Below are 16,180 nucleotides of genomic sequence, written 5' to 3'. Positions count from 1 at the left end.
TGTCACAGCTTATGTAACCCTCAACAGCCCAGCCACTGCACTCCACATGTTAATTTTATTCCACTCATTTGTAGTATGTGTGTGTGTGTGTTTGTGCATTGCGTGTGTACATAGTCTGTGTGCGTGTGCATGTGTGTCTGTGTGTGCCAGTCAGGCAGTCCGTACTCCGCTGCTTGGTGGAAGAGTCTGGAGATTCTTCTCAGTGAAACAACTCCCCATCTCCCTGCCGAGGCAGCAGGCAAGGTGCACACGTTGTCATGGCAGCGAGCATAGGCAGGCAGCCTCTTTCATGTCTGTCAAGACTGGCTAGAGAGACAGAGAGAGAGACAGAGACAGAGAGAGAGAGAGATAGAGAGACAGAGAGAGACAGAGAGAGAGAGAGATAGACAGAGATAGAGAGACAGACAGAGAGACAGAGAGAGAGAGAGAGGCAAAGAGACAGACAGAGAGAGAGAGAGAGAGAGATAGAGAGAGACCTAAAGTAGGGGGAACCAGCTATCTAATGGTGTGGCATGTAGTTTGAGTGGCATGTGTGTGTGAATTGTGTGTCTTTGTACGAGTGCATGTAAATGTGTATGTTTTTCAGTGTGCATATGTACATATGTGTGTGTGTGTGTTCACACCCGTGTGTGTATGTGTGTGTGTGTGTGTTCCTTACTACTATATCTCAGTGGACCAGACTCAGGCTCCGCTTGGACAGTGATGATGTTGATTTGCTGACAGAGAGCCTGCCTGGTCACAGAACATGAATCATTTAGTCACCAGAGCAGCCCTGGAAATGTCACGTCTCATCACGACGCACCATGCCTCAGTGTCCCAGTAGCTTCCCTGTTTACATTACAGCAACCTGAGTTAAGAGGAGGAGGAGGAAGACTTGAGTAAAGAGATAAACTGAGATTTGTTGCGTCAGGATTGTTGTTCCTGCAGGATCGGGGAGATACTGACACTATCAAGGCCCAAACCCTGTGACTGTGCTGAGAGAAAATACATAACACATCAAAGCTTCATTTAAGGAATCAAGAGATTGATTCCTCTAGTCTCTTGATTCCTCTAGTCTCTTGATTCCTCTAGTCTCTTGATTTTTCTAGTCACTTGATTCCTCTAGTCTTGATTTCTCTAGTCTCTTGATTTCTCTAGTCTCTTGATTTCTCTAGTCTATTGATTCCTCTAGTCTCTTGATTCCTCTAGTATCTTGATTCCTCTAGTCTTGATTCCTCTAGTCTCTTGATTTCTCTCGTCTCTTGATTCCTCTAGTCTCTTGATTCCTCTAGTCTCTTGATTACTCTAGTCTCTTGATTTCTCTAGTCTCTTGATTCCTCTAGTCTCTTGATTACTCTAGTCTCTTGATTCCTCTAGTCTCTTGATTACTCTAGTCTCTTGATTTCTCTAGTCTCTTGATTCCGCTAGTCTCTTGATTTCTTTCGTCTCTTGATTACTCTAGTTAAGCTTATTGAAATCAGTTTTGAAGTCAAACTGTGGCCTGATTCTATTTATTTCTTGGTCACCCAGTTCCTGTCAATCCAATTTCATTCCTTATTTGAGTTTTACCCTAACTGCCCTGACTTCTAACAAATGCTGACTTGACCTTGACTGTCAGATGTGAAAGTAACAGTCCGAAAGACATCGTAAGCAAAATGTATTTTGTAGTGCTTCCATTCCTCTAGGTCCAGGTTTCAAGAACAAGATTAAGACTGCTCCTGAATTTAAAATGATTCTGAATAGGAATTTTAGTCCAGGACTTGACTTAATCTGAGCTGAGAAAAACAAGTTTGACTTGGAAAGCATATTTCTGTGTTGTGTAAGCAGTCTTTCTAATGAAGCAGCACCACTTAGAAAGTAACAAAACATAGAATTATCCAACATACATCGCAATAAACACTGAACACTTCTTAATGAACTTCTTCAGAATCTTTATTACAAGATATTAGGCTACGGTACAAATCAGTAAGATCATAGTACAGTACAAGGTACGTAGTGTTAAGATGGTTCTGGAGGTTAGTCATTCAAAGCTGTGTACCAGGTGTCCCAGAATACACTAGATCATCTTTAGAACGTTGCCATGCATGAAACCATTTCTGCCATGCATCAATTCCCTTTCTGCCATGCATCAATTCCATTTCTGCCATGCATCAATCCCATTTCTGCCATGCATCAATCCCATTTCTGCCATGCATCAATTTCATTTCTGCCATGCATCAATTCCATTTCTGCCATGCATCAATTCCATTTCTGCCATGCATCAATCCCATTTCTGCCATGCATCAATCCCATTTCTGCCATGCATCAATCCCATTTCTGCCATGCATCAATCCCATTTCTGCCATGCATCAATCCCATTTCTGCCATGCATCAATCCCATTTCTGCCATGCATCAATCCCATTTATGCCATGCATCAATCCCATTTCTGCCATGCATCAATCCCATTTCTGCCATGCATCAATCCCATTTCTGCCATGCATCAATCCCATTTCTGCCATGCATGCGTTGGTAATTCAGTGGTAAGAAGTAGCCCTGAACAATGGCAACAACCGAAGAAGAACGTAATGTCTACAGTTATAAGGTATAGAAAGCACAACATAAACAACCAAGTGGTCAGCTTATCCCTCATGATATTTGGCACACACCATAATGCGCAATGCAATAGAAATAGTTTATCAAGAGGGGAGGGTGTACAGTTATATTTAACAATCCAGACGTAAGCCTCTTGTAACGTTACAAACATGTGGTGTACAGTCCTGTATAATGTATATAAATGACTCTATAGCTGCAAAAAACTGATCAGGCGACATAAAAATTCATAAGAAGTAAAAAAAGGAGAAATCGCTTTCATTCATTCTGTCATCGTAATTCTCTACATACAAAACTGTCCCTCAGTCAGGCCTTGAGCACTGGAAACTACGTATCCAAAGGGTCCATAAATAAGGTATCTTTACACAGACACGTTATGTTAGATTACGACAAACCATTTCACGCTTCTTTTCTCCACTGTGCAACAAAACGCTAGCCTGATTCCCAGATCTATTTGTGCTGTCTTGCCAACTCCTTATCACTCATTGTCACGTCAAACATGACAATTCCATAAGGAGTTGACAAGGACAGCAGGAACGGACTGGCGCCCAGGCTAACAGAACGTGGGGCTACCATTTCTTATTTACACGTTTCCTATATTATTTGTTTGCACTCGTGGTCATAAGAATCAAGAGCAGAAAGAATGGTTATGTAATATGGTATGTTTTGATTGATATAACAACGTGTGCTTTAGTTAAGTAGATCATTTATACTGTTCCTTCCCTGATTTCTGTGAGGGTTCGACGGCATCGTCTGTTTCTATCGCTGCAACCTTAGATTCATCGTCTTCCTCCTTCATCATCCTCTCCTGGTTACATGGTTTAGACGCTCCAGTCATACTGTAAACACACCTGATTCTACTAATCACATGCTACGCAGGACCTTGATTGACCGAATCTGGTTTGTGAAAGACCCTTTCTACACGGCTACATTTGTTGGCTGCCTGCTTAGGAGTTTTGATTGTACGACCAATGGTTGACTAGTGTAAAAAAAAGTGTAGGGCTGGAGAAAAAGCCTGCTGCTCACCCAGTAGCTCTCCAGGTGGAGGGTTGGGCCATTCCTGTTTTAGAAGAGTTCTGTGGGCCTAAACCCTGGATGATAGAATTCACCTATTTCACCTGGGCCTCTGTCTCCATCTCTCTCTCTGTCTTCATCTCTGTCTCCACCTCTGTCTTCATCTCTCGCTCAGTCTCCGCCTCTCTCTCTGTCTCCGCCTCTCTTTATCTCTGTCTTCATCTCCATCTCCGCCTCGCTTTATCTCTGTCTTCATTTCCATCTCCGCCTCTCTTTATCTCTGTCTTCATCTCAGTCTCCGCCTCTCTTTATCTCTGTCTTCATCTCCATCTCCGCCTCTCTTTATCTCTCTCTCTGTCTTCATCTCCATCTCCGCCTCTCTTTATCTCTGTCTTCATCTCCATCTCCGCCTCTCTTTATCTCTCTCTCTGTCTTCATCTCCATCTCCGCCTCTCTTTATCTCTGTCTTCATCTCCATCTCCGCCTCTCTTTATCTCTGTCTTCATCTCCATCTCCGCCTCTCTTTATCTCTGTCTTCATCTCCATCTCCGCCTCTCTTTATCTCTGTCTGTGTCTTCATCTCCATCTCCGCCTCTCTTTATCTCTGTCTCTGTCTTCATCTCCATCTCCGCCTCTCTTTATCTCTCTCTCTGTCTGCATCTCTCTGTCTCCGACTCGGCCTTCATCTCCGCCTTTGTCTTCATCTCTCTGTCTCCGCCTCTCTCTTCATCTCTGTCACTGTCTTCATCTCTGTCTCCACCTCTGCCTCGATCACTCTCTGTGTCTCCACCTCTGTCTCCACCTCTGTCTCCACCTCTGCCTCGATCACTCTCTGTGTCTCCACCTCTGTCTCGATCACTCTCTCTATCTCCACCTCTGTCTCCGCCTCTGTGTCCATCACTCTCTCTGTCTCCAACTCTCTGTCTGTCTCCATCACTCTGTCTGTCTCCGCCTCTGTGTCCATCACTCCCTCTGTCTCCATCTCGGCTGCTTCCCCATCCTGCCAGTATAAGTCTCAGGAGATCATCATGAGGACTGGGAGAGAGAGGAGATGGGACTGGAAGTGCTTGTTGCCACATGGGTTAAAAGTGCTTATATACAGTGTCTTTGGATCAAAACTGCAAATATCAAATAGAAAATGAGAATCAATGTCCTTCCAGGGGGTGATGTGTTTAAGCCTCTGTCTGTGTTTTCTCTGTCCCGTTTTTTAGCGCCTCGTCAACGCCGTTCTCGTCCTCAACAACTGTGGAGAATATGGAAGAGATGATGAGGAGGAGGAGGGTTGGCACGTTATCACATCTAAGAATCTAATATTTCATTGATGTGAATGCATGGAACTCATGCACTAGGCTACAGCACAGAAGTACAGAGAGCGAGAGGTAGAGAAAGCGAGATGGTGTGTGTGTGTGTGTGTGAGCATGTTTTGGAAGTGTTGCATGTGCTACGTTTATTTAATTGGTCATGCACGACACACACACACGTACGCACGCACGACACACACACACACACACACACACACACACACACACACACACACACACACACGCACACACACAAGAATAAGAGACACATCCAGAAAATATTCTAGAATCCTCTAGAATCCCAGCATGCATGTTGGTTGGAATATTCAGTAGAACAGCACGACAACACTTGTACCAAAAGGCATTGAACAGTGCAAGCACTGCGCATCCAAGCATGTGTTGCAATGCCAACAGAATTGTTAAAACCCATTAATCCCATCCCATAATCATCAGAATACAGTCATGGAATGCGATAGCCTACTGTGCGTCACGGGGAGATGGTGAACAGATTCGACTTCCCATTGAATTGCCCATACCATTATTTCCCATCTCATGATTATGAACATAGAAGACATCCCCATAACACAACTGAAAATGCTTTGATGGTCATAGGTACCTCGTTTGCTTCTGCCTATCTGTCCAAGTTTGGGTGGGCGTTTTCCCCCCTGCGAGCCGCTGAAGAAGTTGTTGGTGTCTTGGAGGCGACAGGTGAAGGAAAGGTGTCCCTCGTCATCCTCATTTCCATAATGACTCATTTTGTCTTGTAGTACTTCCGACATGTCCAACTGCGTCTCAATTATCAACCAAGGTGCACAAACTAAAACAAAATGAACCTCCGCTCGACGTCTACGTCCACTATGGTGGCGTTATAACCGCTTATACACGCTTGTAACACAGGAGAAAAACAATGTAACGTTAACCAAGAGTACTAACGTTATCTGGCTGCCCAGTCCTGCTGTCTGTTTACCTCGAAGGCACGTGTCTCGCAACCAAAACGCGATTGATCCAAATTGATTTTTTTTTTAAAACGCTCAATTTCTACTTTCGGAAAGCTTCGGCAACATTATTCACATGTTCCAGTGGGTTCTACTGTGAGTATTGTTCTGTAAACGCGGGGCGCATGGATATTGCCACCGTGGTACGCCTTCTAGCTAGAAGAACGGCTGGAGCGCCGCACGGAAAGTCTGAGGAAAAAATGCAAATTGGGGAGCGATGCAAAACACGGATCCCGCGGGCGGAGGGAGGGAGAGCAGAGAGAGAGAGAGAGAGAGAGAGGGATGGAGAGCAGAGAGAGAGAGAGAGAGAGAGAGAGGGGGAGGGAGAGCAGAGAGAGAGAGAGAGAGAGAGAGGGAGAGCAGAGAGAGAGAGAGAGAGAGAGAGAGAGAGAGGGAGGGAGAGCAGAGAGAGAGAGAGCAGAGAGAGAGAGAGAGGTAGAGCAGAGCAGGTGGTGCTGCAGACCACAGCCGATCCAGAACGGAGAAGATTCCAGTTTGGACCGACTGACAGTGAGGACTGATGTTACATCCGCACGCCGTCTAGCTGGAATCACAATCAAATTCAATCACATGTATTTATATAGCCCTTCGTACATCAGCTGATATCTCAAAGTGCTGTACAGAAACCCAGCCTAAAACCCCAAACAGGTGTAGAAGCACGGCGGCTAGGAAAAACAATGACGTTGGAATATGAATTTATTGTAGGCTATATGGTGAATATGGTCGACTGGAAGACAACAGATTGAGCTATACATTATTAATGCATTTTCATCGGTATTCTATAGGCTAAGTAAGAAAGAGGGTGATTCACATTTTGGAAATGTCAATTCAACAGTGTATTTTTAATCCAGAGAATTGTTAGGCCTACTGACATTTTTGGCTGATTTAAAAATCGAATGTTGAACTGGTGTACTGTACAGGCCTTGTCACTGTATTTTTCCCACTAGTGTGTGATGGCCTATATTGATCTATAGTTGTTCTTCCCGTCGTGCTGTGTAGCCTAATGCCTTGTGTTACAACAGTGTTGTAATGGATGGACCCACCTAGTAGACACAAGCAGGAAGCCTCACCAGAGGATGGCAGTGTTTTCCTATATTTATTTATTTTATTTTTTATTTTACCTTTATTTAACCAGGCAAGTCAGTTAAGAACAAATTCTTATTTTCAATGACGGCCTAGGAACAGTGGGTTAACTGCCTGTTCAGGGGCAGTTAATATGATCAGACAGACAGGAGGTCAGATTCATGTACGTGCCCTGGTTCTGTTCCTCACCCTGAACCATGTACCTAAACTGACCTGGGAACAGAAAGCCCCTTAAGACCTTTTACACACATGCAGTTTGTCCAGTTGTACTGTTCTGAATCCCCATATTTTCACACACCACTCACACAGGGGCAGGTTGAGTCCACTCTATCCGGAGACCACATTTTGTTCCATGTGGAACACGGAGACTCAACCACACAACACAATCAAATCCCTGTAGGAAACATTCACTAGAGATGGAAAGAGAGAAGGGGGGGGGGGGGGGGGGGGGAGCATAGAGAGATACCACTGCTCACTATGGTAAGTCTCTCTGGATAAGAGCGTCTGCTAAATGACTCAAATATGAAATGTAATAGAGAGACAGAGATGTGGTTGTAAGTAAATCACAGAATATAATTTCTCCCACCCTCTCGTTTTACAGGCGGTCTGGAGTGAGAGTGAGGTGATGAAAACACACGCACACACATGAAACCAGACACCAGCTCTTGTAGCGGGACCAACTTCAATATGCCGTCTACTATTCCTGGTCCAACCCTGTCACACCCAGTCTCACCCTGTCACACCTAGTCTCACCCTGTCACACCTAGTCTCACCCTGTCACACCCAGTCTCACCCTGTCACACCCAGTCTCACCCTGTCACACCCAGTCTCACCCTGTCACACCTAGTCTCACCCTGTCTCACCTAGTCTCACCCTGTCTCACCCTGTCACACCCAGTCTCACCCTGTCACACCCAGTCTCACCCTATCACACCTTCTCACCCTGTCTCGCCCTGACATGCCCTGTCTCACCCAGTCTCACCCGGTCTCACCCTGTCTCACCCGGTCTCACCCTGTCTCACCCTGTCTCACCCTGTCTCACCCGGTCTCACCCAGTCTCACCCTGTCTCACCCTGTCTCACCCTGTCTCACCCTGTCACACCCAGTCTCACCCTGTCACACCCAGTCTCACCCTGTCACACCTAGTCTCACCCTGTTACACCTTCTCACCCTGTCATGCCCTGTCTCACCCAGTCTCACCCGGTCTCACCCTGTCTCACCCGGTCTCACCCTGTCTCACCCGGTCTCACCGTCTCACCCTGTCTCACCCAGTCTCACCCTGTCTCACCCTGTCTCACCCTGTCACACCCAGTCTCACCCTGTCACACCCAGTCTCACCCTGTCTCACCCGGTCTCACCCTGTCTCACCTGGTCTCACCCTGTTACACCCGGTCTCACCATCTCACCCGGTCTCACCCTGTCTCACCCGGTCTCACCCTGTCTCACCCGGTCTCACCCTGTCACACCTTCTCGCTCTGTCTCACCCAGTCTCACCCAGTCTCACCCAGTCTCACCCGGTCTCACCCTGTCACACCCTGTCACACCGTCTCAACCCTGTCACACCCAGTCACACCGTCTCACCCGGTCTTACCCTGTCTCACCCAATCTCACCCTGTCTCACCCGGTCTTACCCTGCCTCACCCGGTCTCACCCTGTCTCACCCTGTCACACCCAGTCTCATCCTTTCTCATCCGGTCTCACCCTGTTTCACCCTGTCACACCCTGTCACACCCGGTCTCATCCTTTCTCATCCGGTCTCACCCGGTCTCATCCGGTCTCACCCTGTCTCACCCTGTCACACCCGGTCTCACCCTGTCTCACCCTGTCACACCCAGTCTCATCCTTTCTCATCAGGTCTCACCCTGTCTCACCCAGTCTCACCCTGTCTCACCCAGTCTCCCAGGACCCGTGGGAGTCAAAGGAGAGTCTCACCCTGTCACACCCTGTCTCACCCTCTCACACCCGGTCTCATCCTTTCTCATCCGGTCTCACCCGGTCTCATCTGGTCTCACCCTGTCTCATCCGGTCTCACTCTGTCTCACCCTGTCTCACCCTGTCTCACCATGTCTCACCCTGTCACACCCTGTCACACCCAGTCTCACCATGTCTCACCCAGTCTCACCATGTCTCACCCAGTCTCCCAGGACCCGTGGGAGTCAAAGGAGAGCCCTGATGTTAGAGACATGCATCTGACGTATGTTTTATACCCTTCTGTATAGAGACATTATCTAAGGGTAACACAGTATTAACATATCAGTGGATTATTCATGTGTTATAATAGTTAGTGCAGCCCTGCATGTCTTATTACTCATCAATGCAATCAGAGGGATAGAAATGAAGAACTGTAAAACAAAATCCAACGTGTTTTAAAATCCGGGCATTTATTTGTATAAAATGATGAGGAAGTACGTGTCTGTAAATTCATAATTACAAATGATAAATCCATACGGTGCCGTTTAACCCAAATGGTGGTGTCTGTTCATGAATAGAGACCGTTGACATCTACAGTAACACAGGCACTCCTGACAGGAGACTTTCTTTCTCAAATAGTTGAATCACAACCTCATTTAAGTAGTTATGATTGTACAATGACTTGTGTAGTGTCTCTGGTACCATCAACACCTTCTTTAATAGCCATTATACACTCTGTCAATCATCGTTACTGGAAAACATTTAGTCATTCTATACTCTGTCTCCCCCTCTCTCTGTCTCCCCTGCTCTATCTCTCTCTGTCTCCCCCTCTCTCTGTCTCCCCCTCTCTACCTCTCTCAATCCCTCTCTACCTCTCCCCTTTTTTACCTCTCTCTGTCTCCCCCGCTCTATCTCTCTCTGTCTCCCCCCCTCTACCTCTCTCTGTCTCCCCCGCTCTACCTCTCTCTGTCTCCCCCTCTCTACATCTCTCAATCCCCCTCTACCTCTACCCTTTTTTACCTCTCTCTCTCTCCCCCTCTTTACCTCTCTCTCTCCTCCCCTCTTTCGCTCTCTCTTTCTCCCAATCTCTACCTCTCTCTCCCCCTCTTTCGCTCTCTCTCTCCCTTCTCTACCTCTCTCTCTCGCTCTCTCCCCATCTCTACCCCTCTCTCTCTTCCTCCCCCTCTTTCGCTCTCTCTCTCCCTTCTCTACCTCTCTCTCGCTCTCTCCCCATCTCTACCCCTCTCTCTCTTCCTCCCCCTCTTTCGCTCTCTCTCTCTCCTCTACCTCTCTCTCTCTCTCTCTCTTCCCTCTCTCCCCCCCCACTCTACTTCTCTTTAATACTTCAGACAGCGTGTGTAGGAGCTGTAGATGGTTCTGTCGACCCACCGCCGGAACTTGGACACCGCTGTGTAAACGCCCGGAAACTTGGCATCTCCGCAGCCGTTTCCCCATGAGACCACACCGTAGACACGCCCCTCGCACACCAGCGGCCCGCCGGAATCTCCCTGGAAACCACAAGGTACACCACACCCACACTCAGTTTCCATGACAACGTGTCTCATTTTCTGAGGCCACCACAAGGTAGGTAAACTATCATGAGAAGAGAGAATTAAAATGTGATTGTGTTGTGTAACTATAGATTAAGGAAATAGGTTCTCGAACACACCCTTAACTATCCTATACAGCTAGTGGGAACTGACAGGCCAATAGGGCGTGTTCAAAAACTCAACCTGTTACATCTATCAGGTCCAGTACCTTGCACGCGTCCTTGCCCCCAGCATTGTATCCGGCACAGATCATGTTGGAGGTGATGTTCCCATTGAAAGACTCGCTGCTGTTGCACCTGGCCGATGACACGATGGGCAGCTTGACAGTCCGCAGGGTGGAGGGGATCTGACCCCCTCCCAGAGAGGTGTACCCCCACCCCGACACACGACACACCCGCCCCGCCATAACCCCTGTACCCTGCCGAGGGAGGGGTGCCAGGGACACATAGCTACCCATCACCATGGGAACCCTCAGCTGCAAAGGGTGGAAGAAAAGAGATAGAGGGGGAGTTGAATTGAGTTGAATTGTTGAATTGAGTTGAATTGTTGAATTGAGTTGAATTGAGTTGAATTGTTGAATTGAGTTGAATTGTTGAATTGAGTTGAGCTGAGTTGACTGATTTGAGTTGAATTGAGTTGACTGAGTTATTGAATTGAGTTGACAGAGTTGAGTAGAATTGACTGAGTTGTTGAATTGAGTTGACTGAGTTGAGTTGAATTGAGTTGAGCTAAGTTGACTGAGTTGAGTTGAGCTGAGGTGACTGAGTTGAGTTGACTGAGTTGAGTTGAATTGAGTTGAGCTAAGTTGACTGAGTTGAGTTGAGCTGAGGTGACTGAGTTGAGTTGACTGAGTTGAGTTGAATTGAGTTGAGCTAAGTTGACTGAGTTGAGTTGAGCTGAGGTGACTGAGTTGAGGTGACTGAGTTGAGTTGACTGAGTTGAGTTGAATTGAACAGAATAGAATTGAACTGAACTAAACGGAAATACATGTACTTACTAAGTTATTACAAGGTAATTACAAATGTAATACACAGCTAGTTACTCTAATATAAGGCCTATCACTTGGCCAAACATCCTAAAACAGCTGTATACAATGATGTTATAATGAACATGAATATGAAAGGTAGGTGAATATGTACATTGTCTATGGTTGTATCCTGTACCTTGATGAGCATGATGTCAGCATTGTTGGTGGTCTTGTTGTACAGAGGATGGGGGATAATTCTGTGAGGTTTGGAATACTGCTCCGTTCCCTCAAACATACTCAGAGAGTAGTCCCCTGCTACAATCATCATCTGATCTGACCTGGGAGGAGAGGCAAGGGAGACATCAGAGATACATTCAACCTCGTTGTTGACATTATTGGAGCATTGCCATCTGCTCTGTCCTTAGACGGTGGAGTGCAATTTGAGCTGTGTTCAACTTGGCAAACACTGACTAACGTTATTTAAAATACATTTTTTCCTTCTGCTTTATGCAACAAATAACAAAGGAAAAGACATCTGAGGTGCATTCAACATCCCAAAAGTTTCCTTTGCGCTGACTGCACTGAAGTGGGTGTATAAGTGGGTACAATGCTTCCCTGTGTGAAACAGGAACAATGTGACTGTTATCCTTTCTGAACCTACAACGTCTGACATGTTGACACCTCGTCGTGTAACGCACGCTGCGCTGCGATGACAGACATGCCAAGGTTGCTCTGCTGAGCCCAGTGTGTCTCTTATCGCCCTTTACTGTCTGTCTGACCTCCCAGTCCCAAGACTCACTGAGGCTGCTAACGACAAACAAACAGAGATCAGGACTGATTCTCACAACAACAATAAAAAACACATGAAAAACAATCACAGGTAAATGTGAAAACACACGTGGTTATAAACACACGTGGTTATAAACACACGTGGTTATAAACACACGTGGTTATTGGACACGTGGTTATAAACACACGTGGTTATTGGACACGTGGTTATAAACACACGTGGTTATAAACACACGTGGTTATTGGACACGTGGTTATAAACACACGTGGTTATAAACACACGTGGTTATTGGACACGTGGTTATAAACACACGTGGTTATTGGACGTGTGAACACCTGTGTGAAAGAAATGTGAAATTCTAGTATTTTTTTATATACATTTTCATGAGTGGGACATGTGGTTTTTGGACACGTGTGAAGTTTTTAACATGTGACAGAGACAGTAATACATGGTTATTTCTCATTTTTGTGTTTTTTTTTTAGTTCTGCTTGACTTTTTCAAATGTATTTTTTAAATTTTTTAATCTTACTACTACAGTATTAGGAAAGAGCAAGTAAGAAAAACATGTCACTGTACTACTGCACATCTGTATGCATATGGGATACAGTGTTTAGAGTCATGCTAACTTCTCCTCAGTGTAATAAAGCAGTATATTGACTGACTCACCCTATGTTACAGTGAGCGGCTGTAAGCACCCAGTACTTGTGTACTAACGATCCGCCACAGAAGTGCTGTCCCTTGGTGGTCTGTAAGGACACAATGTATTTGATGGAATTGGGGGCTGGAGCGTAACCTCCGACTATACGGTCCTGTATGACCTCCTGACCTGCAGGAAGGCATGGAAACAACGTGTGTAGGATTACATGGTATATGGGATGTGATATAAATATACACTGAATGTACAACATATTAAGAACACCTTCCTCGTATTGAGTCAGATCCTGAAACATGGAAACAGAAACAGTTACATGATATTGTATGAGGGCTGTGTAACACCAGAGAGAGCTTGTCTTCACAGGGCTGTGTAACACCAGAGAGAGCTTGCCTTCACAGGGCTGTGTAACACCAGAGAGAGCTTGTCTTCACAGGGCTGTGTAACACCAGAGAGAGCTTGCCTTCACAGGGCTGTGTAACACCAGAGAGAGCTTGCCTTCACAGGGCTGTGTAACACCAGGGAGAGCTTGTCTTCACAGGGCTGTGTAACACCAGAGAGAGTTTGCCTTCACAGGGCTGTGTAACACCAGAGAGAGGAAAAATCCCTGTCATTGTTACTGTTGGTAATACAGTATAGCTCGGTTTCTACCTAGTTCTTGACAACAAGGCATGCTACATACAGAATCTCCTCTGGGCATGTTTTTTAGTCCTGAACAAGGCTTAATCTGTGTTCAAGAAACCTGGCCTGTGAGTTCATCCCAGAAGGACAGATTAGATTTTCTGTTGACAACAGAATTTATAATCTAAATTCTGTTCTATTCAACATCAAAGGATCGTGACACCAATATAATACCTTTATAACAAGTGACAACAGATGTCTAGACCCTGAACATTATGTGTACTGCTGAGTAAACAGGTTTCTACTTTAGGAGGCAGTCAGCATGCAAAGACAAGCAATACAACACAATGCTAATCATGCATTGTTTTGTCGTGCATATTATTGAAAGCAATTCATATATAAACACACAAATCATCAGCATATCTCCGCACTCTGGGTCACATAAAAACCTGAATAAGTGATAATGAAGTATTCACTACATGAATAAAATGACAACTAAGAGGAAAATGTTATACTTACAATTGACTGCCAAGAGCTCCAAAACTGCATAGCACAGACAGACTACAAGCAGGTTCATGATGAGAGGAGAGAGTGGAGTGCAGGCTGAGCAGTGTGATGCAGTGCTGGAATAACACTTCTATATCCTCTCTCCTCTCTCTCTCTATAACAGGAAGAAGGACATCTCATCAGACAGCGATGAGCAGAGATCCTCAGATTTCTGAAAGTTCCGATTTCAGTCATCATGGCCACACTGTTCAGATACAACGATATAGGATGGAGAGAGGGAGAGAGAGAGAGAGAAAACAAAAGCGAGAGAGAGAGAGAGAGAGAGAAAGCAAAAGAGAGAGAGAGAGAGAGAGAGAGAAAGAGAGAGAGAGAAAGAAAATATACAGAGAGAGAGAAAGGAAGAGCAACAAAGTGCACCTTCATAAACTGTCCCCCTTCTCTGACCCCCTGACTCTCCACAGGGGCCCTTACAGTACATTACACTGTCTCCATAGTAACATATCTCATGTCCTGTGTCATCAGCAGGAGCTTCACACAGATTTTCCTCCTGTGGAAGTTTTCAATGGACCTCTGTGTGAGTGTGTGTGTGTGTGTGCGTGCGTGTGTGTCTGGGAGATTAATTCTGAATGACAAAGGAGTATTTTATACAGTCATACCATCTGTATAACACACTTGTATTTCCCTCTGTAGAATCAACAACATTTGACACTGTTCTAGACTGAAGTGACAAACACTGGGCTTCTTGAGGTGTGCCATCTCACTTTCCAGGGGTCCTTCCATATAAAAACATCTGGACAGGTTGGACATAATTACAGTGGATAGTACAGCAGGGTAAGCATTATACACCCCCTTTGTGGAAGACTCTCTCCTGAGTCCTGACCTGTCCTTGTCCCACATTTAGGGAATTAATCATTCATACTGTATTTTAACCAGAAGAATATGGCTTCTCTTTACTGCTCTTCCCACAGCGAGGTATTTTCTGAACCCAAAGTCCTTTACTGACAGGTATAACCAAGGACAAATACTCTATACAGTAAATAGGGCAGTGAATATAACCCAATCAGAATGGATATAACCCAACGAGAATTAATATAACCCAACGAGAATGGGTATAACCCAATGAGAATGGGTATAACCCAATGAGAATGGATATAACCCAATGAGAATGGGTATAATCCAACGAGAATTAATATAACCCAACGAGAATGGGTATAACCCAACGAGAATGGGTATAACCCAATGAGAATGGGTATAACCCAACGAGAATGGGTATAACCCAATGAGAATGGGTATAACCCAATGAGAATGGGTATAACCCAACGAGAATTAATATAACCCAACGAGAATGGGTATAACCCAATGAGAATGGGTATAACCCAATGAGAATGGATATAACCCAATGAGAATGGGTATAATCCAACGAGAATTAATATAACCCAACGAGAATGGGTATAACCCAACGAGAATGGGTATAACCCAATGAGAATGGGTATAACCCAATGAGAATTAATATAACCCAACGAGAATTAATATAACCCAATGAGAATGGGTATAACCCAATGAGAATGGGTATAACCCAACGAGAATTAATATAACCCAATGAGAATTAATATAACCCAATGAGAATGGGTATAACCCAACGAGAATGGGTATAACCCAATGAGAATGGGTATAACCCAATGAGAATGGGTATAACCCAACGAGAATGAATATAACCCAACGAGAATGGGTATAACCCAATGAGAATGGGTATAACCCAATGAGAATGGATATAACCCAATGAGAATGGGTATAACCCAATGAGAATGGGTATAACCCAATGAGAATGGATATAACCCAATGAGAATGGGTATAACCCAACGAGAATTAATATAACCCAATGAGAATGGGTATAACCCAACGAGAATGGGTATAACCCAATGAGAATGGGTATAACCCAATGAGAATGGGTATAACCCAACGAGAATTAATATAACCCAACGAGAATGGGTATAACCCAATGAGAATGGGTATAACCCAATGAGAATGGGTATAACCCAATGAGAATGGGTATAACCCAATGAGAATTAATATAACCCAATGAGAATGGGTATAACCCAATGAGAATGGGTATAACCCAATGAGAATGGATATAACCCAACGAGAATGGGTATAACCCAACGAGAATGGATATAACCCAACGAGAATGGGTATAACCCAATGAGAATAAACTCACTGAAAT

General features: G+C 45.1%; 2 protein-coding genes across 2 annotated transcripts; both read right to left on the bottom strand.

Moving 5' to 3' along the window:
- Nucleotides 1-1,893: 1,893 nt before the first annotated feature.
- Nucleotides 1,894-6,162, bottom strand: camk2n1a (calcium/calmodulin dependent protein kinase II inhibitor 1a). Its single transcript, XM_021570094.3, has 2 exons — nt 5,501-6,162; nt 1,894-4,826 (listed from the first exon to the last, which is right to left on the bottom strand). The coding sequence occupies exons 1-2, from the start codon at nt 5,661-5,663 to the stop codon at nt 4,756-4,758; spliced, it is 234 nt and encodes a 77-aa protein (XP_021425769.1). The 5' UTR covers nt 5,664-6,162; the 3' UTR covers nt 1,894-4,755.
- Nucleotides 6,163-10,058: 3,896 nt separating this feature from the next.
- LOC110493283 (trypsin-like) lies at nt 10,059-14,081 on the bottom strand. Its single transcript, XM_036950823.2, has 5 exons — nt 13,972-14,081; nt 12,846-13,005; nt 11,586-11,727; nt 10,631-10,897; nt 10,059-10,380 (listed from the first exon to the last, which is right to left on the bottom strand). Exons 1-5 carry the CDS (start codon nt 14,027-14,029, stop codon nt 10,210-10,212), a joined length of 798 nt encoding a protein of 265 aa, XP_036806718.1. The 5' UTR covers nt 14,030-14,081; the 3' UTR covers nt 10,059-10,209.
- Between the last annotated feature and the right edge of the window lie 2,099 nt (nt 14,082-16,180).

This window comes from Oncorhynchus mykiss, chromosome 17 (genome assembly GCF_057628025.1).
Source record: "Oncorhynchus mykiss isolate SJ-2025 chromosome 17, ASM5762802v1, whole genome shotgun sequence".
NCBI lineage: Eukaryota > Metazoa > Chordata > Actinopteri > Salmoniformes > Salmonidae > Oncorhynchus > Oncorhynchus mykiss.
Note: the sequence above shows the minus strand (reverse complement) of the source record. Positions and strands in the feature narration are given on the sequence as shown.

Coding starts and splice junctions, on each gene's coding strand:
- camk2n1a (XM_021570094.3), bottom strand. CDS start 5,663: ATGTCGGAAGTACTACAAGACAAAATGAGTCATTATGGAAATGAGGAT. Junction 4,827..5,500: donor GATAGGCAGAAGCAAACGAG/GTACCTATGACC, acceptor TATTCTCCACAG/TTGTTGAGGACGAGAACGGC.
- LOC110493283 (XM_036950823.2), bottom strand. CDS start 14,029: ATGAACCTGCTTGTAGTCTGTCTGTGCTATGCAGTTTTGGAGCTCTTG. Junction 11,728..12,845: donor GCCGCTCACTGTAACATAGG/GTGAGTCAGTCA, acceptor CTCTCCTCCCAG/GTCAGATCAGATGATGATTG. Junction 10,381..10,630: donor GGGGCAAGGACGCGTGCAAG/GTACTGGACCTG, acceptor TGTGGTTTCCAG/GGAGATTCCGGCGGGCCGCT.